The 26391-nt window shown below is 29.8% G+C and overlaps 1 protein-coding gene across 2 annotated transcripts in view; it reads right to left on the bottom strand.

The window, feature by feature from the left end:
• Positions 1 to 328: 328 nt before the first annotated feature.
• The window catches only part of LOC124357185, a 93452-nt gene continuing 67389 nt past the window's right edge, over positions 329 to 26391 (bottom strand). For both annotated transcript variants that reach the window (XM_046808706.1, XM_046808707.1), the window contains exons 3-7: positions 7347 to 7567; positions 6324 to 6459; positions 5546 to 5679; positions 3868 to 4171; positions 329 to 1548 (exon numbers count right to left, since the gene is read on the bottom strand). In XM_046808706.1, the coding sequence (XP_046664662.1) occupies positions 1427 to 1548; positions 3868 to 4171; positions 5546 to 5679; positions 6324 to 6459; positions 7347 to 7567 (917 nt within the window). In that variant the 3' untranslated portion in view covers positions 329 to 1426. The remainder of the gene's footprint in view (positions 1549 to 3867; positions 4172 to 5545; positions 5680 to 6323; positions 6460 to 7346; positions 7568 to 26391) is intronic.

Raw genomic sequence — 26391 nt, 5'->3', positions numbered from 1 at the left:
AATACTTCATTGTCTGAGTCTGAGTAATTCTGGCACTGAGTCAATATCGACTGTGCAACCTAGCCAGGATTGTGTTACCATGTAAAGTAATTTACTCCTTTGTACCTATATTGTTAAATATTCAATATCACATGTGATATATTTATTCCCCTCTTATTACATATTTTGAATAATTCATTGTTACTTAAATATAAATTTAAATATATCAAAACATGTATTGACATAATTAAAACTGTTATTATATATTATTCAGAAAATATATAATTTTCTTGTTTTTAATTGTACTGCTTCTCTGAAGATGAATAGGTAATAAGTATAATCAGTCAAATAAACAGGTAGCATTTCTCGTTTATTTACATTTTACAAATTTAATCTAAACACTCATGTTCTAAAGGCTGAAATCAATATTTTGTCTTTTTATAATCTGTTTCATGTAAATAAACTGTTCACATGATGCGGCAAAGCATCGGTATCACATTTAGTGTTTAAGTAGATTACAAAATACAACTTTGCCTTAAGCTATTTTAACGCTTGTACATATATACATTCAACACACGCCAAACTTACTGTATATTAAAATCATAGTTGGAAACTAATTTAATATTATATTAGTTGTTTTAAATTAAAAGCTGAGGATAATATATTGGATAAGAGTAACTCTAACACTATTGTTAAAACATTACTAAAAATGTGTAACTATGTTTAACTTAAACAGTTTTTTATATGAGATATGTATGTAGTAAACATAGGAAGACTAGTTTGGTTCAAATGTTAATAGTTATAACAGACTTTCCGGCTCAATCGGAACAGGTAGGTATATTTTATGATAGCTGAAATAATCCAAATTTATTTTTATGGGTTTTACATATACTTAATACCTTAAAAATCATTAGGTATAAAAAAAGGGCGTAAAAAATCTTTAGGAAAGTTATTACCATTTATGTTATGTCCTTTGGGTTCATAACTGATATACATGCATTTTTACCAAATGTTAGAAAAAATTATTTTAGTATTAATGGTCTGACGCCATAATTGCCTTCATTTGTGTTTTTATTGACCAAGTATTCATGTACAAATGAATTCTACCCTATTCACAACACTTCCATGAAATTGTGGCAATAAATACTGTACTCATGATATACTAGACATGATTATGCTCAATAGTCCATACAAAAATGTTTACTTGTATCCAAAATATTATATTTTTATGAGGAAAATCCTATCGATTCTCAGGTATTTATTTAGATTATCTTTTTACATTGTAACAAAACCTAGCTAATACTTATTAAAATTAGGTCTGCCTACTTAGTTGATCACAAAAATATATCGATGATAATGCACTTAAACAACCATTTTGCTTTGTGATCGTATTTAAAAGTAAATAGTAATACTACAGCATATAGCTATAAGTGGAAGATTGACGAGTTCACAGCGCAGCGAAGCGAAACGGTAAGCTGGACAGAAGGGCTGCTGAACTCACTACTGTTAGAGAACTTAAGAAGGGGTTGGAGCTAGAGGATGACTCGTTGGACGTATGTGTTGGAAATGCTGAAACAAAAATTACGTAGTTAAGTTGTTTATTAATTCTGTATACAACTCGTATACAAATAGGCATTAATTATATATTATAACACTATGTTTTTCAGATAGTTTTCAAAGTGTAATATTCTATAATATTGATACTATTATTATGTAAATTTAACTCCCAATTGTATTACCTAAACCAAATATATATTGTATATGGAATAGTTCCGTAAACATGGAATATTTTATAAATATAGATAAATGTTCAATAGTTAATTTGTTCTGCTCTGTTCTCAAATAACATGATAATTATTATAAAATAAATTTCGGTCAATGTTCGCAAACAATACGTTCAGACAAAGTTCTGTTTATGGACTATTTGCTTTTTAACAGTACTACCTATACAATTAAAAGCTAAATAAAACTTATTGATGGATCACGATATTCGATAAACTTAGTAACGGATTTATATATAAATTTGTACACGTATTAGATTGATCTTTTAGGTACTATCTTAAAAAACGGTTTTGATAAATTTGAGATTAACTGCAGATATCCGCTATAAGGGTATGATTACGCCGATTCTTTTTCAAATAAAGAATTAAAACATTACACTTATTATTAGTAGATGTTTATATACACCACAGGAAGTCTATATGCTTAAGACGTGTTAATGTTTATTTTTCTATAACTAATTGCGCGAATTTATGAAAACTACTTCATAATACTCACATATCAAAGCTTCACGTAATATTTTGAAATATTGGTTTCTGAGGCATAAAATACAAAGAAAGGTTTACCCACGAGTTGTATTTCTCACTAAAAAACTCTTTTAATGTTTTGAAAACTAATCTTGGAAATTCTTTGCAAACTACATTTTTGTTTTTATATTTTTTCTATAACGATTACATTTTTTCTTCATTTTACATATTATATGTAATTTTGCACACATTTTCGTCTTATATTTTAATGCTTGCTAAGGTACAGTATTGAAAATTTTGCAACCGACTATGGAAATTTATGAACTACCACTATGTTTTAGTGAAAGTTCTTAATACATTCAAAATGTTTCATTAAAACTACCAGTAGTAGAGGCCTCCTTAAATAAAAAAATATGCTTCAAATGAGATTTCTGAACGATTTAAAAATCTATCGAGTAAATTCTATCTATTTCAAACTGTACTGACGAATTACTTAATAATAATAAGTGCTTGCTGAGAAACTTTGTTTTTTAAATGTTACAACCGAATCACGTAAATCCACGTAACGTTTTTCATTAATAATGTTTGTCACATTCGGTACATTATGGTTTCACATGATTTCTATACGCCTTCGACGAGTGCTGTGTTTGTTTTCATAAGCAATCGCAAGAACTCGAGGAAAACTGGTATCACTCTCGTGAACATAACACTCTTCCTAAATAATTAAATACAATGGTTTAATATGTGGATTGAAATCATTACTTTACAATGATGAAAGTAACAGTGTACGATAATATACATATATAAACCCTCGAGATTATAGGCCTTCTGCATTTGAGAGAGCTAGGGTACTAAAACTGTTATATATTCTATTGGTTATTGAATATTTTCCGACGTTATGGAACAAGTCGACATCAATGAATTACTAAAAGTTTTGTTTCAGTTACAACCACTAGAGGTCTTTTGTATTAACTTAAGTAATAACTAAATGAACTACTTCTGTAAAATAACCAAAATAGGTGAAATACGTTGAGCTCGTAATCTGGACAGATTTATTTAAAAATTATAGGAATCTTTATGTCTTTGGAGTAATAAACTGCAGAAAATACCTAAATGTGAATCTAAGAGGATAGAACTGTTACAAACGTAATATTACTCTGAGTTTAAGGGTCATCTACTAACAGTAATCGAGAGTATTAAGTGTTACTAATTACGTGCTCGAATCCATTTATCATGCGTATGTTCAATAAAATATATCGCGATACACTGTACGTTAAACATTGCCAGTCACCCACCAATCACTGATTAGTTAAAAATAACAGAAAATTTTAAGATTCCCAACTAGACAGCCTAATTCATGTTGAGTAGAATGTTTTGTGAAGATAAATCAATCTTGAATCATGTGCTGCTCGTTTGTAAACTTTATTAGGAAGATAAACTCTGGGACTAAGAGTTATTCTAGTTGCTGAATCATTAGGCAGATGACCTATTTAGGTATAAAGTATGTGATTCAAACAACCTCAGCTCACATAAATAAGATTTTAAAACTGAGGTCTGATCTTCAAGAAGGTCTAATCGCCACGGAAAGGGTTTACCCAAAAGAAGATATCTGCTACACAACAATAAATCTAATAGTAATTACCACCAACGACGACATTACTAGTAGTATCGTAGTCTTCATCGTAATCATCGTCATCCCACTTGGCGTCATTATAAGTGGATATCTCGTTATCAGACGGTTCACTGGAGCGACCTTCTTGTTCCACGCTCTTTTCTGTAGTCTGCCAGTACAGATCATAGAGACTGGCTGTACACCGAACCTTGAGCCTGCCTCCTGCCCTGAAGTGATGCGTTCTCAGCGGTACCTCTAGGATGCTCATGGACTGCTGGAGATCAGGGTGCTTCTCGGGAACTTGGCGGTACTGCTTCACTAGTTTCGGATTCACCTTTTTAAACAATTGCATGGTAGGATGTTATTGTGCAGGTTTCGGATGTTTTATACAATAATGCGTTATAATATGGAAATATATATTTGTGTAAAGATGCTGTTAGTATAAAAAAATTCTAAGCTTTTACGCAGTTAAAGCAAAGCCCTGTTGAATTATACAGAAAGCAACCAAAGCCATCTTTAAACGGCCAGAAAAATCCATTGAGTCGGCGGAGACAACTTTCAAAATTTACTGTAATTTCTTTTAATAGATTTAGATTAATGTCTTCCAGTTAGTTTTATTCTGAACTGTTATGAATGAATACTCATTTAAACAAACAGCTTTCTGTATAATTTATTTACACAGTTTAGTTTACAATAAATTTTTATACAATTTGTATTAAAAATTTAGATATTTTTCTTAGTGAAATAATAAAGTTATTGTTGCCCAAAGATAAAACAAATGTGTTTTTACTCAATTATTACTCTGGTTTTCTGAAGGACTACTTAACTTATCGTTCTGCGATCTGTTTAATTAAATTTATGAGATCCAAAAACATAATAAACGACGAGTTTTGCCCTTTACTCTACCGTACCACAATTTCGGGAAGACCTAGTTTTACATAATGAGCTGACATATGGTCGAAATCTTTTGCGATCAGTAACTCGCTAATGAAGCATATCCGGACTCATGTTTATATAATTTTTTTTATTATTTTTTCAAATAGAATAAGCTTTTACACTTTCTCCATATCTCCGTAAATGACTCTGTATATATATTATATATATATATATATATATATATATATATATATACATATAATTTCAATAACTTAAATGAATCACAAAAAGTTCTTACTCCTCCGGGACTCTAACCCGGATCACTCACTTACCGGGTGAATATCATGACACATATAATATATCCCAGTAGATGGGTACCTTAAACATTAAGCAAAATTAAGGGGACTAATATGGAAATAAATTTACAACCGTTCCAAGCTTCATGTTCGTTACTTCTGGACCAATATTTTCATTCATGGAGTCTAAATATATGTAATTAAATTTTTCTGCTTTTAATATACTTTAGAACTGTTTACATTGTAATGTTTACGTTATTAAACGTCAATATTTCAACAGTCCGCCTTCTTGAAACGTGATATGATAATACATTTTTTTCTTTTATTGATAATGTAATAACCCAGTTTTTCCTAACTTGCGTATTCAATTTATTGGTTTGAAAATTAAAAAGTTAAATTTAAAACATACATTTAGACGTTACAATAAGCATTTTTTACTCAAGCTTATAATACTCATTCCGTTAGTCTTGATCAAAATACCGAATTTCCTACAGATCTCCGGTGAGTTCGTAAATACCCTGTATGATTATACGCACATTCTCGCCATTAAGGCCCCACGTTAGGTTGACGGCGGGCTTGGAGGGTGCGGCTGTACAGTTGGCTCGCATGACATCCTTAAGCCGGTACCGAGACTTGATCCCCGTCAGCGTTGGTGGAAATGAAGGGACTTCTGTAACAACATTTAAAAAACATTAAAATTTCACTGTCAAAATGAATTATTATTTAAATTTCAAGATACACTTATGTATACAGATTAAATATACTGAATGATAAACTGCATATTTCAGGCCAAAAACAATACGACTCCTATAAACTTTGACTGGTTGCCTAATTTAACACTAATCAGATCTACTCATATCACGTATCATTTATAAAATCTTTACTATTTTAAGAATAAAATTATTTTAAAATAAAGTATCGGATTTGTACTTCTCTTGCCGTTTTATTATATTCTAGACTTAAGCTTAGACTTAAGAGGAATTAAGCTTTAATGGATGTTAAATCAGAAATTTGATAAGAATAGTATCAAATGTTTAGGATATGCTATGAGAATAGTTCTGGTAATAATTGTTAATATTCCAATCATTTTTATTTGAAAACAATACAGATCTTTTCGTGAGTAAAATATTTATCTCCGTAAAGGAGTCATTTATGTAGTAAAATTTACTTATAAGGAAAACATTCTTTAGAAACGTTGTAACGACACATTCAAACATATAACCCGCTTCAGTATTACGCTGTTCATATCTACTGGATATCTTAATACATCCGTCTGTATACTGGAGAAAGCTATTTTTACCACAGTACACCTACCAACAACGTCCATGTTGGCAGCGACAATGGCGGTATGAAAGGAAGGAGCATCAGCAGAGACCTCGCAGTTGTACTGGCCTGTCAATGAAGTGGTGACAGAAGTCAGGAAGAGCTGGGTCTCGTTGGATCTGGACTTCTATTAACACGGTCAACCGCCATTTAAATTTTCACTTACAGATAATGTTTGCATTTATATGAACTATCAGTAAGAAATATAGTGTTAATGTTTTAGTCTTAATGTGATATAATTCTCTAAACAAAGTGAATGGGTCTCGCGGAAGAGCTTGCACATATTTAGGAAATGAGAATGGACACAAAAAGAAACAAAAAGGTTGATTTAAATGTATGTAAAACCTCATTTGATTAGTGTATGTTTGACTATATATGTATTTTTTATGTTTTAAATGATATATCTGAAACTTTGAACTTTGAAAGCTAAAAACTGAAAATTTAGCGCTTAAGCATTGTTAAGGCCAATAATTAATCATAATCACATATCTGAAACTATTTAAGCTAAAAACTGAAAATTTCACGATTGAGCACGGGAGAGGATCTTTTTAGTTATGCCAACCCCTCGTGAAACCTGTTTATTCTTAGTTTTAGTAATATAAGATCAAGCACTAGGCTTAGGTTTTATACTGAACAACAGATTAAATAATGTTTCAAATCAGTTACAGAACAGCCGCGAGTGCTAGCAGCAAATGCCATTGTAATGTACAAAACGAGCTCCCTGCCACAACAACAAGATATTCAGCTTACCAAAAAATTTAATTGATAATACCTTATATTACTAAATTTAATCCAAATTTTTAAAGCAGTTTATTTTAGATATGAAACTTTACACTTGAAGGAATTCATTCAGAGTAGATAGTTTGAAATAAGTAATTATAGTATATTGTTTAGTATAGAAATTAATAAACACTTGAGATCCTATAACATCAGAGGTTTTATGAAATGCCAAAATTTATTCCAAGAAATAAACACAACCTCTAATAAATTATTCGAAAAGAAAAAGTCACTTACATCAACGTGAAGTTCAGACAGTCCAGGGATTGGGAAAACTTTCATGGGCGGGTTCTCTTTAGGCGAGTAGCGGTAGAACTCTGCCCGGCCCTTGTACCATTTGACGGCGTATAGAGGGTCACCCTCCAGGTCGTAGTTGCAGCGCAGTACTACAGAGTCTCCTTTACGAGCCGCTTTAGGCACCACTACTCGTACATCCTTCAGACCTGTTACCAGACACCCTGTAACACGAAAACATAAATGTAAATCGCATGGTATTATTTAAAGCATCAGTCTAATCACTCTACAGATAGTGTTGCCATAAGCGATGCAGTCTCATGTACCAGTCGCTTTTGGAATTATCTTATTATTGGTAAAATTGCACGTCCTTAAAACTAATAAACGGTCGCAAGGAACGTGTTACCAAAATATCTTCCTATGTACATTAAGCAATTTTCACATTTACGTCTTTTAAACCTTTTTTTAACGATTTGGCCGATTGTGTCCATGTATTAGGCAATATTAGGAGCTTTCGTCTCATGGAAGACATAAGGCTAGATTAAATATGCACCATTATTAAGCTTAACAATTCTAGGACATGTTTTGATGTGACTGGATCAAATATTATCAGTTTGTTACAAAATTATATCAGTTGTGTTTCTTCAGTTTAGCAGTTCCAGAACATTCGCTCATATGTTCAACTTTTCAACCTATAATAATGGAATACATATTAAATCCAAAATAAATTTCAATTAAAATTAAAACAAATTTATAACGGTTATCTTTGTATTAAACGTAAAATTTACTTCAGTGTTTTATATATATATATATATATATATATATATATATATATATATATATATATATATATATATATATATATATATATATATTTTACAACTTATTAAATCTTTTGTGCTTTAGAAGGATTTCTTTTACTGTACTAGAGACTTACGATTGATTTAAGTATTACTTAAATGGTACAAGGACAATAAGTTTAAAGTTTATCAAGAAAATCACATATTTTTATACACAGCTGTTGATGGCGTTTACTCTATGAGAACTAGGTTAGCACAACTTCAACATGAGCACTAAAATATTTATGAACACATCACCTGAGTATACACACTTGCCGGGAAAGGCGCTACTAAACCCCAACGCGAACAAAATTGCCAGTTAAAGTTTCAGAGGAAACTGCTCGTCTTAGTATATCATATGGTCTAGCTTAAGTGTAAAAGTGTTTTTCAGTTAATTTAATTTATTAAAACAGAATTTTTAACTGACATTAAACCTTACAACACATAATTTTTCCTATATAATTTAAATTTTTTATTTTCGAACTAACGTGAATGGAGATAAACTTGAATGTTCGTATTACTTCGTCTTGAAAATCAGAACCTAACAATTCTAAAGAGTTATACAATGTTCACGTTTTGGATGCAATGTGTCGTAAATGTATACATGACGGTCAACATTAGGAATTACCGATTTTGCTAATTTTGGTTTTACCTTCAGTTCACCTTGCGCTCAGTGCATCGTCTGAATCTGACGATGTCACCGATTTGACTACTGCAATCTCAAATTATGTCCGTCTGACCATATCCAAATTCAGTAGAAAATTCTGTTTCTCTGCCCGATTTTGGATCGTTATGTTAATCGTCGCAGTGCACTCAGTTGTGCACCTGATGAGACAAAGAGAACACTTCAGATTTCAGGAGTCAAGTCTGTGACAGTGTCATATTTCAGAAGTTGCTCTGGAATGAAGGTGAACTGGAGTTAAACTCAACATCCACATTGTAATCAATACTTTCATATAGCTGCGTTATGCAGAGATATATTTTTATAATACAAATATAAAATATAATTCTGCGTTAAAATTTTAACTTGATTGCGAATGACAAATTAAGCTACTTTGAAGAACATTTTAACAATTGAATAGAACACAATATTTCCTTTTTTTATATAAGGATAAATTGCCGAAGTTCATTAAGTTGAATTGTTCATATAATTAACTATTGATTTCAAAATTAAGTTTATAAATTAGTCTTTGTTTAGTGAAACTTACACAAATTCAGATGATTATTATAAATAATAAAATAATCTGCAGATAGGTGAATTATTGGAATGTCCTAGACAGTTTTTATACGTGTTAACTGAAAATTATTTATAAATTTGAGGGTTCATTATGATGGTTCCAAATAGGTGTATCTCGATGGGGAATAAGGTTAAATATCCTTATCAAGCTTTCTAATATTGTTAAATAAATTATAGTAATTCATAAGTAGAATTAGGATATTAAAATAAAAAGTAGAACACTAGAGATCGGTTATCATATTCATGAATGTGGCAAAGTAGGCTAATGTTGAACAGGCTGTCCTCAATAAAGGAGTGATGCCAGTAACGGTGTTTCTACTTTACCAGCAGAGTTAGGCAGCTATGATTAAGTTCCCTAGTACGAATTTGTATGCTCCACAGAAAATATCACCTTAAATCTCGTAATCCCCCTCACCTACTCGTCGCTATTGCCTGTAAATAATTAGACTGCCAAAAACGTGCAGAGCACATATTGAATTTGGATTATATCCTTGGGAATCCCAATATTACAACAGCATGAATATTGAGTTTAGGTCCAGTTCACCTTCATCTTATCGTAGCGTCTGATATCTCATGGTGTCTCGTACATTACTGATGGAATCTGGAGTACTTTCGTCTGAAGAGATTTTAAAACATTAAGCGACGAAGAAGATCAAAGCAACCTTTACATCAGATGTACCTAGACTATAAAATAAAATAATATAGTGTAATATAGGTGAAGTGGCTGTCTCATTTTCTAGATGCACAATTGAGTGCGCTACGATGTTTCTGACACGATCTCAAAGCACGGTGGAGCAACCAAGTTTTTTACACAAAACATAGCTAAGGCAGGAAGGGTTTATTCAATTTGAATGCTGACTTTATCTCCATTTCATACAAATAAATGCTATTTGTTGAACATGAGGTTGAAGAGGATTTAAGTGTTCTGCCAACCCTGATAACCATGTTGTCTAGAATAGGAAAGCCACTCTAGAGAAAATTTAATTCATAATTATGAAAAAAGTGCAGTTGTGCCACAATTTTTAAGATAGCCAATTAGTAAATATAATCATAATAATATTATAAATGTGAAAGTGCTTTAGTCCGTTTATTTTGTTTCCACGCGTAAATTATTCAACCGAAATAATTTTTGAAAGGCCTAGTAAAGAACCGCTTTCTAGAGCTATTATGTAGAGTAGGAAAGTTTTCCATAACAATTCTGATTTTAACTATTGTCAATTTCAAATTTCCCATCTCTATACCAAATTCGTTCCTATTGCTTCTGGGCGAGTTTAATATTTCCTCCAATAAGGCTATTATTGTGGCCATAATCATGACCAAATATAATTATGTTAAAAGTAAATTGTATATATATATATATATATATATATATATATATATATATATATATATATATAAGAAATTCTTAATTTATAGTTTGCACGTTTATTATCCAGGAGGAAACCTGATAACAAGACATACAAGATAAAGGTACGCTACATTATACTCTAATGAACAGTAATATCCGAGGCTGCATGAAAAGTTTTATGTAGGCTATATACCTAGAATTCTATTTATCTCACTGTTAAAATGTCATCTGATTTTACTTAGTTCAATTCCAAATGATTTATTGTGCGATCTTCTTATTTCCATCATTATTATCTACAAGACCAATGTACAATGCTGACTAACGCTGATCTAAATTTTGGAGGTCATGTCTTACTCTCGCAATGTATAAAGCTTGCATGTCAATTTATTATAAAGCTTCATACAAAACTTCAAGAGTATAGGCTAGTTTGTTCTCAGCATAATCGTGCGTACACGTACAGAGAATTGAAAATTGTCTAGCCTATTGATTTAGGCTACCATAACGTTTAGCCAATAACGACACATAATGTCCATAATTCTATTATATTTTTTAACCATCTATTGTCAATGAGAGGATTTTACACCACAGAGCCCTTATTTTTTACGATTAAATTATTTTGTATTTGTCCGTATCTGTCACATACGCGTTGAAATTACAAAACTATCATATAATCGCAAGACCATATACCTGTCAAACTACATTTATTTACATTAATTAAACTTTTACGAATAGCAATAGCCGAGTTTAATTTTAATAAACATTGAATCACAAAAAGTACTTGCTCTGCCGATACTCGAACCCTGATCTCTCACTTTGGTGAATGTGCTACATGTATTAAAGACAGGATAAAAGGCCGAAATTGCGATATATTTACATTTGTTTAAACTCTGTAATGAAAACATTAATTATCGCTAATATTTTTATGATTGTTTAATTAACTAACAATTGGCAAATGTTATGTCCTGGTAGATAAAGGTGCCTTGTATTTCAAGGAAATTAATATATATATATATATATATATATATATATATATATATATATATATATATATATACTATATATATACTTGGTTACTGTTGAAATGAATGACATACATCACATATATTTTTATAAAATCTTTTTTAGGAGAATCGAAATATAAACAAACTAGTTAACATGGCAAAACATTGCAGGAATAAACAACACGTTAAAAAAAGTTATAATGCATAAACTTTTTCTCTGCTAAATAGTTGGTGCAAATGTTTTGATTTAAGTTAAACTTGAAATTAGAGCCACATGTTATAGTCCAATAGACAGAAAAACTAGAACACAAAAGTCTCACGGAAATACAGTCCACAGAGTAACCCGATAGCTAGACCTGGGAACTACCATTAGCATGGATTAGAATAGTATTATTAGCAAATTCTGTTTACTAGACCTATTTTAATAACGTTAAACAGAATTCTACATTTAAATTGCCCTTGATTCTAATACAATATGCATTGATATTGATGAATATTTATATAAGTAAGTAATGAACAATTAATTTGTATTTTATCTAAATACGACTAATATTACATATTATAAGAGCAAAGAATCTAATTTTTGTGTACGCATTTATTTTGGGCAGCATGAGTTAAAATAATGGTTTGTACTGTACAAACGTTCATAAATCTGTGTAATAGGTACAATAGAAATCTACATAAAAAATATCAAATATACGTGCTGTGATTATAAAAACAGAGCTTAACTCATTATTGTTTTGATTTAATTTTAGAGGAACTTCTGACGGGGGTAGATTAAAAGCTTAAATACGCATTATTTAATTAATTTATAAGGAACTAATGTAACCAACATTTGGTCCGAACGTACAAGTGTTAAGCTCCTGCTACTCTGGGGCCAGAACTAGGTAAATATTTAAGTGCAGCGCCATTCCTGTCGCAAAGGGATTGTACACGGCTAGAGGCGGGAGCTCTTTACAAAGGTGGGCTCATATATACCGGAGTTATCGGTTGGTAGTGAACACATTGGAGATAAATATGTTGATCGGTTCTTTGCAAAGTAAATAATTAACGTTGTTTACTACATTCATAAAAGGGGCAACAGAACGTGGTACAACAGTTAATATACAGATATATTTAACTGTATGTTCTCGTTAGACACGAACATAAATATTAAAATAAGGAAATAATCCACAGGGAAGTAGTACCTAACGTCTTTAACCTCTTTAACATATGATAGTGTTTATGTCGGTATAAACTTTATTATATTAAATTACTTCTTGAGTTTTTTTCTTGTAATTAAATTACAAAAAAAGTGCTTGTTACTTGAATATTTCGTGGCTTTTATTTTTTATTATATGAATATTCGATATTTGTATTACGACACATACTTCATTAGACTTGATTTGCCTAGAAAAAGAGTGAATTATGACATAAAATTAACGTTAAATTTATGCTATATTTTATGTGTGTATCTATGAGGTAAAGCAGCCATAGCATTAAGAAATACACAAAAGCCCCAAAAATTTTAAATCATAGGATGCCAAGACGATGTTAGAATTTTGTATAAAAACTCACCTTAATATTTCGGATGTAAAAGAGCCATAAAACCTATTTGTCACGTGCTATGACCTGCAACATCAATCTGATTTTTCCGTTATATTAAAATTATCTCTATCAGTTTTTCCTAGTATTCAATGCAATATAATACGATGCCTTTACCTTAAACATAAACTGTTACTTCAAAAACATATTATTTAGTGTTTTAAATAAAAACGCATAGTTTCCTTCATTGAAAATTAGACACAGAATAAAAAAAAACTAAAATCCTGTCAGGGAAAAATTAGCCCTATTTGGTGGTTAGTATTGATGAGGAGATATAATTGCGTTTATATTTTAAATGGGATAAGATAAGTGTGAACATTAGAACATTAAAAGTATGTACCTCCTTTAAACTTTTAATAATGTTGAGTTTAAATAAATATTGATACATTTTTCTACCAGTCAAACTTGCCAATCAGAATAACTATTGAAAACTAGGTTTGTTAACTGAGATGTATTTGTACTACCGTAATCAAACAAAGTGGAACCTCGTTCAATTCAAAGAGTTATTATACTTGAGGGATTTCCTGCAGTATACTTTTTGTTCTTTTCATGTATATCTATTCAGTACTCATTGCGTGTTTTAAGTTTCTTCTGGACTGCTCTAAGGATTTTAATTAAAACCCTGATTATCTGTTAATGATTATCATGAATTATTTAAGTACAACTATTAATTTAAATTACATTGTTAAACCTTCTTGACATTAACTTATCACTGGATATGAATTATGCTTGATAATAATGCATAATTTTAACAAACAATAGAATTGGAAACTTAGCCATATATCATAACGCTGTAATTGATTTTCCAAAATATAATTCGGTTAGAAATAGATTATGTAGTTACTAAATAGTCTATACAGTTTAGACAGTAAATAAACAATAACAGGTGTAAGTTTTTACAATGTTCTTCCTATGACTGTCTCATAAATACCTTGATTAGAATTGGAATTTAAATGCTGTTTTATGGATAGCATTTATTTGTAATTAAATACTTTTAAAATTAAATTTTTTCCTGCAATAAGAAATTTCATAAATATAAACTAATTTTCAACGCTTTTCTTAGAATGTAGATTTTAAAATTAAATGACAGCAATACCAGGTGCTGTTTGTCCATAACGACCCCAGCATAAATAATTTGTAAACAGTACTGTGTATTTTTGTTTGAAAACTACAAATATTTAATAAATTATAATACCTAATGTAAATTTTCGTGTGTATATATATATATATATATATATATATATATATATATATATTGCAATAATACATTTTTGGTTTAATAATTTATTTTATTATTATATAATATATACGTTAAGATTTCTTTAAAAATATATTTCGTCTTTTCCTTGCCATTTGAGCTATACTTGACATCTTTCCAAATCTAGGATATAAACACTACAGTTATTGAGTAAAAACATGAATTTCGATTTTAAGAGAACAATCTATGTGGTAAAATCATTCTATTAATTTTATTCCATATCATAATTTAGATGTGAAACATTCGTCTGAATCGGGCATGGTTTTTCCGACATGCAATGTGGAATTATGAGTGGTTTATATTTTCGTTGTATTTTAATATCGTCAATCTTGTTAAACTTTTCAAACCTCAATAAATACATGCATAATATAGAACGAATAATAGCTAAAGGTTTAAAATAACAAAACACATGTATTGTACAGTGCCCTCGTAAATAATTAAAAAAATTAAACCCCCCACAATAAGATCATGAATTGGATTATGCCTTTAGATTTATTGTTCTAGCTAGAACAATGAGCCTCATTAAGTGGTTCCTTCAATTTTAAGCTACTTACTTTTACGCTTTGAGTACATGCAAGATGTATTTATATTTGTAATCTATGAATTAGAGAAGGATTCTTATTACATTTTCCATTACTTAATAATATTTTTCCCCATATAGAATGTAATTGTTTTATATCAATTTAATATAAGTAATATCAACATAAGAAAGTTATGACTTAGTATGCCGCTTAAACACATTTATAGAACTATCAGGAAACCCCAAAAACGTAGTATATATAGCTAGGTGAATTTGTAAGAAAGGGGACAATAGGGAAAACTTGCACTGCAGTACACCTGTGTAAGGAACAAAACGGTAATAATGAACTAAACTTGTCAGAAACCACAGAGAAAGACTTTTGATATTTTGCCACAACGTTTCTAGAAAGTTTGTCACCGTTACCCGAGCGTCGCCCGCTTCGTAACGATAAAGAGCCGGCTGCACCTGGCATTCTGGGACCCTGCCAACCTGTGGCCTGTGATATATGGCGGCATGTGCGAGCTGCATTTGTTTTTGTGAACCCTGATATGTACTTCATATTACGGAGATGATATGAAGATGATATATATATATATATATATATATATATATATATATATATACTCAATTCTATACATATTGATATATCGACTTATGTTAAAGTATGACTTTCTCTATCAGCCCTACTGGTTTTGCAACTGGCTCCTTAAAGTTTTTAGTAACCGTTATAAAATAGACCCATATTTTTGTTAGAGTGTTATTTAAATAACTGTTTTTCAAACAGTTATAAGAAAAATAGTCTAGTTACTTGTCTGTATAATATGACGACATGAAAAATGCTTTATGAATATGTATAATTATATGCATTGATTACCATCTGACGGCATGACTACATAAATTGCCTAAGTTAAAGGGTAATATATATATATATATATATATATATATATATATATATATATAACATTTTATAATATATAATGTATTAGGTATAATATTTTAACATAATATAGTCACAAAAGTGCTTGTCACATAAGCTTAAATTTCCCTTGCCCCCTCAGTTAAGACTGTTATTCAAAGTGTGACACACGCCTACCTTTTTAAAAATATTACGTGTACTAAAATAGCTTTTTGAGATGGCTAAGTAATATGAAATTATATTGTTCCAAATGTAGTTTTAAAATTACTGAGCAATACATTTTGGGAAATATTTTATTTTAATAATATATTTACAAATCATCAAACAGATGTTTAGTTCTTTAGGTGCTATAGTCTTTTAAATTAAAACAATGTAGTAAAATGATTTTTAGATGTTTTTAGAATAACCTTTTAAAATACGGAAAAAGACCTAGGAAAACGTATAAATATACAGCTTGAAATTAAGCACCTCCCATTATTCTACATCTGAAAATAAGGTAGTAAGTTTAACATTGTTTAATTCAGTTTCAACTTTGTCCTTATGGTGCTGCAATCAAAATGGACGGCGGAACAGACGATTCTTAAAGTACTGTATAGTTTATCTTACGTTGGTTGCATATCTTAGGCTGGTTCACAATTCTTGATAACACTGATGATATTTTGTTTATTTTTAAAGGTACATTATAGTACTTGTATGTGAACCTAAAATCAGTTACTATTAAGCAATTATTGTATTAGTGTCCTTTATCATCTAGGAATTTCCATTAAAAATACTTTACAAATGTTATCGTATTTTAATATTTAATGATTATTACAAATATTGTTCATCTATATATGTATCACTCAATTCTATACATATTGATATATCGACTTATGTTAAAGTATGACTTTCTCTATCAGCCCTACTGGTTTTGCAACTGGCTCCTTAACGTTTTTAGTAACCGTTATAAAATAGACCCATATTTTTGTTAGACTGTTATTTAAATATATATATATATATATATATATATATATATATATATATATATATATATATATTTATTATTTATTTATGTATATAATTTGGTGATAACCTTACTAAACTACTGTACTTTCTTTGACCTCCATGAACACCAATAAAAACACCTTATCGGATTAAAGTTTAGTTTTCATAGAAACTTAATGATACTAAAATTATTGCATGTTAAGATCTTGATCGGTACATACATAAGAGATATACAATGTAGCGCAAGTTTAATATCGGAGTTGTGTCCTAAGTCAACGATAAGGCAGACTTGGCAAGAAACTTTGGAATCACTTTTCCCAAACTGAAAACTTGTTCGTTATTAAAACTTTCCGCAAAATCATTGTGTAGATCCCATTTGAGGAAACTGACTTAATACTCTCAGATGGTTCTTACCTACAAGGTTTGTTATTTTTCTTTATCTTCTATATTTGACAGCTACATACAGGTAGATGGCCATTTTGATGCAATATGAGACGTAAGCTGTAATGTTGCACGTTTTTTTAGTTATTGCTGATTAGTGTAGGAAAATAAAATAGCTTTCTTCTAAGATCTTAACAGTATCATTATCACATTACTGTACTTCTTGTACAACTTGAATAATGGAACTGCCTATGTGATAGAGACAGGTATAGACGTGTGTGCTCTTGATGTCATACAAATTTATGAAGAGGTAGGAGAAAAGTACACAGCAGTTTTCAATTACTTTATCAGCTAATTTTTCGCATATTATTTAAACATCAATTCCAACTTCAACTATTATTAATTAATTACTTTCTAAAAATAAGTTACTTTTCTTATCTATTATTATTGTAATGACTACTATAAATTACATCCGATAATGTCCACACATTTAAGGAAAATAATAATAATCTCTTGACGATACTTTATTATTTACCTCTTGAATTAGATCAGTAGTTAATTACAATACAGTATAATAATATTGTAATAATAGAAACGCTGAAGTTATAAGGGTAGTTTTAACTGGATAAATGACCTAAAATCGGTGTCATGTGTCATATGCAACGACAGTTTCATTTTGTTTATTTGGTGCTCATTTTTAATTAACATCAAAACATTTGAAAGTGAGATATATTTAACCCTGTTAGGTATGATATTTGACTTTAAACACCGATTTAATGTAAGACTTTTAACACGTTTACTACACATCTTAAAACATATTATAGAAAATTTAGCTAAACAACTTTTAATATAACTAAAATGTTATCAATTTATATAGCAAGAGTAGTTAGAAAATTTTCCTAATATATATATATATATATATATATATATATATATATATATATATATATATATATATATATATTGTCTTTTCACTCGATCTTGAGAGAAATAAAAGCTATAACTTACACATTTACATGAAATTTCATTTCTATTTGACTAACATCGAGTTCGATGATGGTACTCTTCTTTCCTTGGAAAAGTCAATTAAGCTATTTTTCAATAGTCAATGAATCCACCTTTGCCTGCGCGCTAAAAGAAAAGTATTTATCTCAGATTGTCTGTCTGTCTGATTGTAGAATACCTCAATAATAAAATTAATATAAAATACTCATGGTGTTAAGTGTTGTGAGGATTGGCGTGTTCCTACCTTTTCTTAAATATTAAAAATATATGAAATAAATTTAAGGTAAACAGTACCACTATTATATACAATAATTGTAAAAAAATAAAATTAAACCCCATGTAATTGATTTAAATTACGGTCAGTAACATTAAAGGAAGCAGCGATTGATAAAAATGGAAAGGAAAATAAAATATACATATTACTAAATGCTAATATTGCCACCATAATATATTATAAGCATTTAACACTATTAATTTTACGTTGGCAATGTGGAAATCTGAAAATTGCAACTGAAAATAAAACTCATTACAAAATTTCCGGACTATTTTGTCTCCGTTAAAATCCTAAAATATTTTATAATAAAAAATTCGAGAATATCTTAAAAATAAAATTATTTACACAAATTATGTACTTGATAACACACATGTATCTTTAAACTAACACGCTTGTTAAAACTTTAGAAATACAGTTGTTAATTATTTACTTATTAATCATGAACGATTTATAAAACATCGCTAATATTCCTTATTGATTTTCTATTTTAGTAGATTTCGCATCTTTGTTCAACGAAAGAGCATAATATTATGGAATATTTTGTTTCATGTTTTTAAACCAATTTAAATTTATATCCTAGTATATATTATGATATTAAACTCAGTTTTTGTTTCAGTAAATATTTATAAAAATGTGGTATAACAAACACATGCGTTTACATACATATGAGTACAAATATCTGTACGTTGCCATTCAAATCAATTAGATATACAGAAACCCCATCAATGCATTACGTAAGTGTCGGAACTGGTTAATTATCAAATTTCTTCATAGACGTGTATTAATATACTAGAGTGAAGTGGTGACCGTTTACACACACATACGCAAGTACACAAGTACGAGTACATTGCTCTCTAATTCAAGTAACTCTGGGGGAACTCCATTAGGTTCCATTAATAACCCACTTATACGTAGCTACTCGATAATTTTGCAAATTGCTTTGGATAAATATATAATGATATTAGAAACAAGTTAAAGTTGTATTTAATGTTTAATTTGATACGAAATCTTTTTAAAATCATAGTAATTGGTGAACACTTATGTAGGATGGTTTATTAATTCCAGGCTTCACTTAATTATAGACGGTACTTCGTTATTAGGAAAGTTTGATTAAACGAGATTTACCGTGTGTTTAGCAGCTCAGATTGTAAACTTCTAATGTATGCATATAATATGATCCAATTAAAACATTCCTTAACGACCAATAAATAATACATAGATATTACTCATAGTCTACTCAAGGTCTTTGGTAGTTAGAGTAAAAGTGTTTTTCTAGTGAAATTAGAGAACAAGTATGACTAAGTTATGTGAACTATACGTTTATCAGGAAAACTATCAAACAACAAGAAGCTAGAAACTTTTTTAATTTTGTTCAAAACAATTCATTTTCGCCTTATTTTGAATTTGTATTACAATTGTAACAAAATTTTGATAATCTGTAAACATTTAAATAAGAAAAATTACTGTAAAACATGCTGGATTTAAAAACTGATGAAACTCAGTAAAGAATATCTAGCAGTTAAGAATGATTTTGAATTAATATACTATACGTTATGTCACAACAAGGTAATTCGCCAGAACACGTGTCTCGTACCTGAGGAGGTATGCAAAATTTGAAAACTTACAGTTGACTTTAATATAGAGTAATTTGTCTTGCAGACGTACAAGCAAACTATCATACAGAAATACATTTTTACATCTCTACGCAGATAGAAAAGAAATTAGGACAGCCTAATGAGCCCCATGGTTGGACATTCACCATTATGGAACTCATTCTCTTCTATATAGAAACAAAGTTACATGCAATATGTAAAGTATTGAGATTAAATCCTATGATACATCCACATTTTTCTCATTAAACTAGGTTTCATAGCACTGTTCAAATATAATAAAAGTTTCTAAGGGCAAGGTAGAGCACTACAACACAAGAGTGCACAAAACCAAAAACTTTTCATTGACTATTAACATTAGTATTCTACCGCATTGATTTCTTTTCACTCATACAACTATCCTAATTTATTTATTTTGTTATTTCTCGTTTCACATCTTAGCTACCCATAAGGGCAAGGTAAAATATAATCTATGACGTTCATCCAATCTCGTGAAGTGACATACACCAACAATGAACCCTCTTTTGCCTAAATAATAAAGATTAATTCAAAAGTTCAAGATTACAGATGAGTTTTCTTAGATACAATTGGAACGGACATACATTCAGCTGCAAATGAAAATCAGCTTATCAACTGATGTTAACGCTCACTCTCACTAACACTATGCCACTTATTGTTGGTAGGTTGCTGTAGGAACTTGCCAAACTAAAATAGTCTCCATAAATACCAAATAATGTATATTAGGTATCAGGCATCGTGGCTTTTATGTAAGACAGGGTAAGTCTCAAATAGTTCTTACTGGACTTTTGTTTCTCCTTAAAATTTGTGTATTTAGATTTGGAAAATATATTATAAATACTCATATCTTGTCATATGAAAATCCTTACGAACATGAAATATTAAACATTAAAACCTGAAAGTGTTTTCACTTTAGGAATAGTACGAAATAACCTGAAAATAAATTTGCTTTTCTAATGCACAATGTTTTGGCCTAGCATATTAATTAATTGTAATTGGCAGTTTTCTGATGTTCCAGTACACCGTGAAGATATGGTTTAATATAATATTATTGTTTTGCCTAAAATTTTAAGTGTAAAAAAATGTTTTAATTTATGTAACACTTAACCCATGTTTACATTCTAAAATTCTTTAAAAACACACCTACCCCCCACTTACAGACCATTGAGGGCATTTTACAAAGTAGATTTCATTAAATTATGTGGTGTCAAATAAGGGGAAATAGAAAATTAAAAGTGTTAAAGCTGTCGTGACAGCTATAAATACCGCACCTTTGATGTGCCTCGCTCTGTGTATAGAGAGATATGGTTCCATACTACAGCCAGATTAGTGCAAACAGTACTATTATCGTGATGCGATCGTGTAGTTTGACGAAGGATGTAGGAAAACAAGAGCTGAAAGTGTTATGCACAGTCCAGTTCCTCCCACAATGTCTCAAGAGGGTAAGTAATGAAGACATAGCCGTTCTGATACAAGACTCCCCACTTTTGTTACATATAAACTTTTTGAAATGTGATATTGTTTATGTTTCAATACGTAACGGTAAGATAAGAAATGCAAAAGTTTTTCATTTATATTTCATATACATTCGTGAATATTTTTATAAAAAGGTATCAAGTAAAATATATAATATATAATCTATTAAAACATTATTATAAAAGGTGTTAATACATATATTTTTCATTTCTCTGTAATGATTGTTGTTCATTAGTTCATTAAACATTCTACCATACTATTTTGAGGTAAGTAAAGTTCTTTGTCAATTAAGGGGAGCAGACCACTTAAAACTAAATTTTTTTTGGTTTTTTTGGTTTTTCAGTTTTTAAATAGCCTGAAATTTCCTCTTTACAATGGTATATAACATGTATATGTTTTCTTTTGATAAGTTAGCTTAAAAAATATTTTCTAACGGCTTGCACGCACACTTCAATCCTCACAATCAAGAACTGAGCGCGATGCAACCGATCGTGTGTTTCTCTTACACCAGTGCTATTATTTACTTGTTATAGTACTACTTGAATGGAACTGCTACATGATCAACAGCATTTTAGAGGCATTGAACACCACGGCTGTTTTGACAGCTGAATTTTGACAGCTGTATTTTTGTTTTGTTTTTACAGGTAACAAAGTATTGTTTTTATATGGTTTCGGACATGTTCATTTTTTATTTATATAGCCTAAGCTATATGTTAACAACCGTATATTAAACTTTTAAAATTAAATAGCCTACACGATCAGACCATTTTAGATCAGAGGTATTGAAAAAACAAATCTAGCATTTTTTCTGTTTATTTTATTATTTTTTTTGGAATCTTGCAGAATACGAAGAATAGAAAACGCCTTAGAGGAGCTTTACAAGAGGTAAATCAGCAAAGAAACAATTATAAAAGATAAGAATAATGAATAAATATGCAATAGAGAAGCTTCAGGCAGTATAGTTTATTTACCTGTTCATTACAACTTTTTAAGTGTTACTTTTCAACATTTTCTTCATTTTCCGAAACTATAATTTTTTGATGTATATGTACCTGTAACTCAGTAACCGTTAATAGTAAAGACATAAAATTTTTACAAAACTTTGGGCTATCATAATAAAACTTTATACCAGAGGGTTTGTAAAAATATCGCTTAAAAAAATGTTTAAAGTTATTTTTTAGTCTTTTTTAACAATATAAAAAATAAAAAATCATAAATATAAAAGTAAAGTATTTTTTCAAAAATCCTCTGGTTTAAAGATGTATAAAGGGTGTATGTATGTACATGCAAAGTTTCAATTCTGTATCTATTATAGTTTTTAAGTAATAGGTACATAAGTTAACATGGCGGAGATAGGTATATTAAAAGTGGTCTGCTCCCCTTAATAAACTAAATCATTTCACTTTCATTAGCGTTACAATCCATTATTTAGCTGTTTAGCCCTTTGGATCAGTTGATTGTGATTATAGCAATTTAACAATCTAAGTAACTTTTACAGGGATTTATTAAAGCTTATATATATGTGTGTGTGTGTGTGTGTGTGTGTGTGTGTGTGTGTGTGTGTGTGTGTGTGTGTGTGTGTGTGTGTGTGTGTGTGCGCGCGTGTGTGTGTGTGTGTGTGTGCGAAAATAACAGGATAAAGTGAAATAATAAATTCAGATTCAGTGTAGTTACCGTTATAAATATGCGCAAATAGGCTTATATCAAAGTAAATAATTTCGTATCTGTTCATTGATGTCCACATAACCTGCAAAATATACACAACTTAGGCCATGTGAAGCAACTATGTTACTTTGAAAATTTTAAAAACAAGAACGCCAAACAAAGCTTTGAGTAACAGGCTTATCTGAGTTTGCGTGCAAAATACCAAATCTTCAACTTATTTGCGTCTCGAATAGATTCTGTTGACAGGAAAACTGACAGATAATCATACAAAACCATTTTAAAATTTCACTAAAATGTATAAGAGGAAATGTGTTGACATATCTTGTTCCATGATGCAATCACATCTTTTTTTCATTGTTTTTGGTGGAATAGCTGTGATAAAAAATGAACTAAGCACTGAAATCGCAAAAGATTTAGTTTTATGTGTAAGGGAGTTTTCAACATGTTACATAGTAAATTATCGTGTACTTGTATAGATAATAATTCAAACTTTTATTATCATGCTATTTTATCGTTTCTATCATAGTTAACAATAAGAACAATTGTAAAAACATTAACTAACTCTCTGCCAAATCTCATAGAGTAATATGCACCATTATTGAATTAAATATACACAGGTCTATTTGTGTGTTTGTTTTCGAGATACCAAAGAGGGAATTGAGATATACAGAAATAAAATATTCCCAGCTTCCCTAACGCTCAGATAAAAAATTACATCGCCTAAATGACCCCTTTCATTTATTATGTCTAAGATAAGCAACATAGTGAAAGGGCAATATTCAAATTTATTTTGAGGATTTATTTTAACATAATTAAAAGGATTACTAAAAGATAATTTATTTTGAAACACGAGTAATACTGATTGTTGCAATTCCATTATTTTGTAACCAATATGATATACTTTCAATAGATTTCTGTTAGATTAAGAGGAAGAGTTTCACCGGACATCAACGAAAGACTATTTGACTAATAAAATAACAGCTATCCCTGGTGCATGAAGCTTTATAGACTCTAGTGATGTTGAACTCTCCTTAATTTAATTACCTTGCCTTTCCACGAGTGACGTCGCGTCATTGAGTTACGAAACGTAAAAAGAATGCTTTGCTGTTAGAAAATGTTACATATGGTCTTTGTTCTCTGGAACGTATTGTACCGTAAAATTAAAGAGCACAATTGAAATGTTTCACTAGTTCAAATAAAACCTTAAATGTATATATTGTATATGTATACATTATAATTATTATATTGACTATTTTGGAAATTATAAACGAGTCTTAGAATATCCAAACATATACCTCAATGTACGTATATCTGTAAGTGATATACCCATGTTTTTTCCCCAAACAAACGGGTTCGTTATAAACACATTCCTTCATACTCATTGACTATACTAAATAATTATGAAAATAACTGATAAAGAACAAAATTTGAACTAGCGATTTATTACTAGACATACAACACTCAAGTTTAAAATTAAAAAAAATCATTTTTATTAAGAAAAATATTGAATAGTATTGAAATAAAGAAGGCATAAAAATGTTTTGGAAATCAGTAAATATGATTTTCTTCTTAGCCTTCAATAAACGAATAAGAATATATAAGAGACGGTAGCGCGATAGCATGATCTACTAGTAGCATGTTACATCTCTTTTCCGTCTTGCTCGTTAATGTTCATTGTTCCTCTACTATTATTTCGCGACATTAGCTGACCTTAAGCGCTTAAATAGGTTTTGGTGGGTTAATATACATGAAATTAAATCTATTAATGGCTTCACAACGTTATATTTTACTTTCAATCAGCCGGACAATGTAAAAAATTTACTAAACTACTTACTTCGTGTTTGTGTTGTTGTTATATATACCTCCATATTTTTTTGTATAGGACCAAATGTAAGGCAAACGTGTCTTTAAATGTCTGTCACAACTAGAATTTTCACCCTTGATTTAAGCTCTTTATCTTTATTGCGATGTCAACGAAGTTATAGGATTTTCTTGGCGTTATAAGGACACTACACGGTAACAATACTAAGTTACTGAACATGTCAGGAGTAGGAGTATTAAAAATGTATAATATATGTGAAATAAAAATTAATAAGGTGGGGTTTCATCATTGCATTAAAAAGACGCACAAAACAAATATTGGAGACAATGTAATATATTACTGACCAAATGCACAAATTGTTAAATACCATACACAACACATTAATACATTTTTGGAGGGATAAAAATATTAAAAACCAATTAATATTACTGTATTTTAAATTACTAATTACTTCAAAGAAGCGGCTTAAAATGTGTAGAAGTCCTTTCGGCTTGTACTGCGTAACTTTAAACAGATGACACTTTCATGGGGCTGCAACCAAGCTGATGGTAGATCATTTGGGTCAGCTTGGCTTATATTACTATGACGTAATTTATATATCCTGCATATATGTAATATTTTTGACAAGATAAATGGTAAATAATATTATTTATATTTACTATGTATTTCATTCATAAGTTCATGTTGTAGAAAACGTTTGAACAATTACTATCTACCCTTTATTTATGTTATTACTTGCATACATTATTCAAGTATTATTAGTAATTTGTTCCTTATTTACATTGACGGATGTACAATTAATTTAATAATCGTCTGCAAGTGCCTACTAGCATACGTTATATATGATATGGTCTCCAACGCAAACACTTACTCTGGATTAGTTTGTATTTTAAGTTGACAGAATCATATTTTGTATATTCATAAAATAAATCATTAAGTTAAATATTCAAGAATTAGTTCTCACGGTAATATTGGTACTCTTTTGGTTTATTTTAGTATTGATATTAAATACATAGTGTCTACCTTTAAATAGTTGATTGTGTTTCCTAATCGGTCCTAATTGTCTTTATCGTTTATTAAAAAAGGAATTGTTGTTATAATTTTCTTTTT

This window comes from Homalodisca vitripennis, chromosome 3, assembly GCF_021130785.1.
Source record: "Homalodisca vitripennis isolate AUS2020 chromosome 3, UT_GWSS_2.1, whole genome shotgun sequence".
NCBI classification, from domain to species: Eukaryota; Metazoa; Arthropoda; class Insecta; order Hemiptera; family Cicadellidae; genus Homalodisca; species Homalodisca vitripennis.
This window is presented reverse-complemented; position numbering and strand designations above follow the sequence as displayed.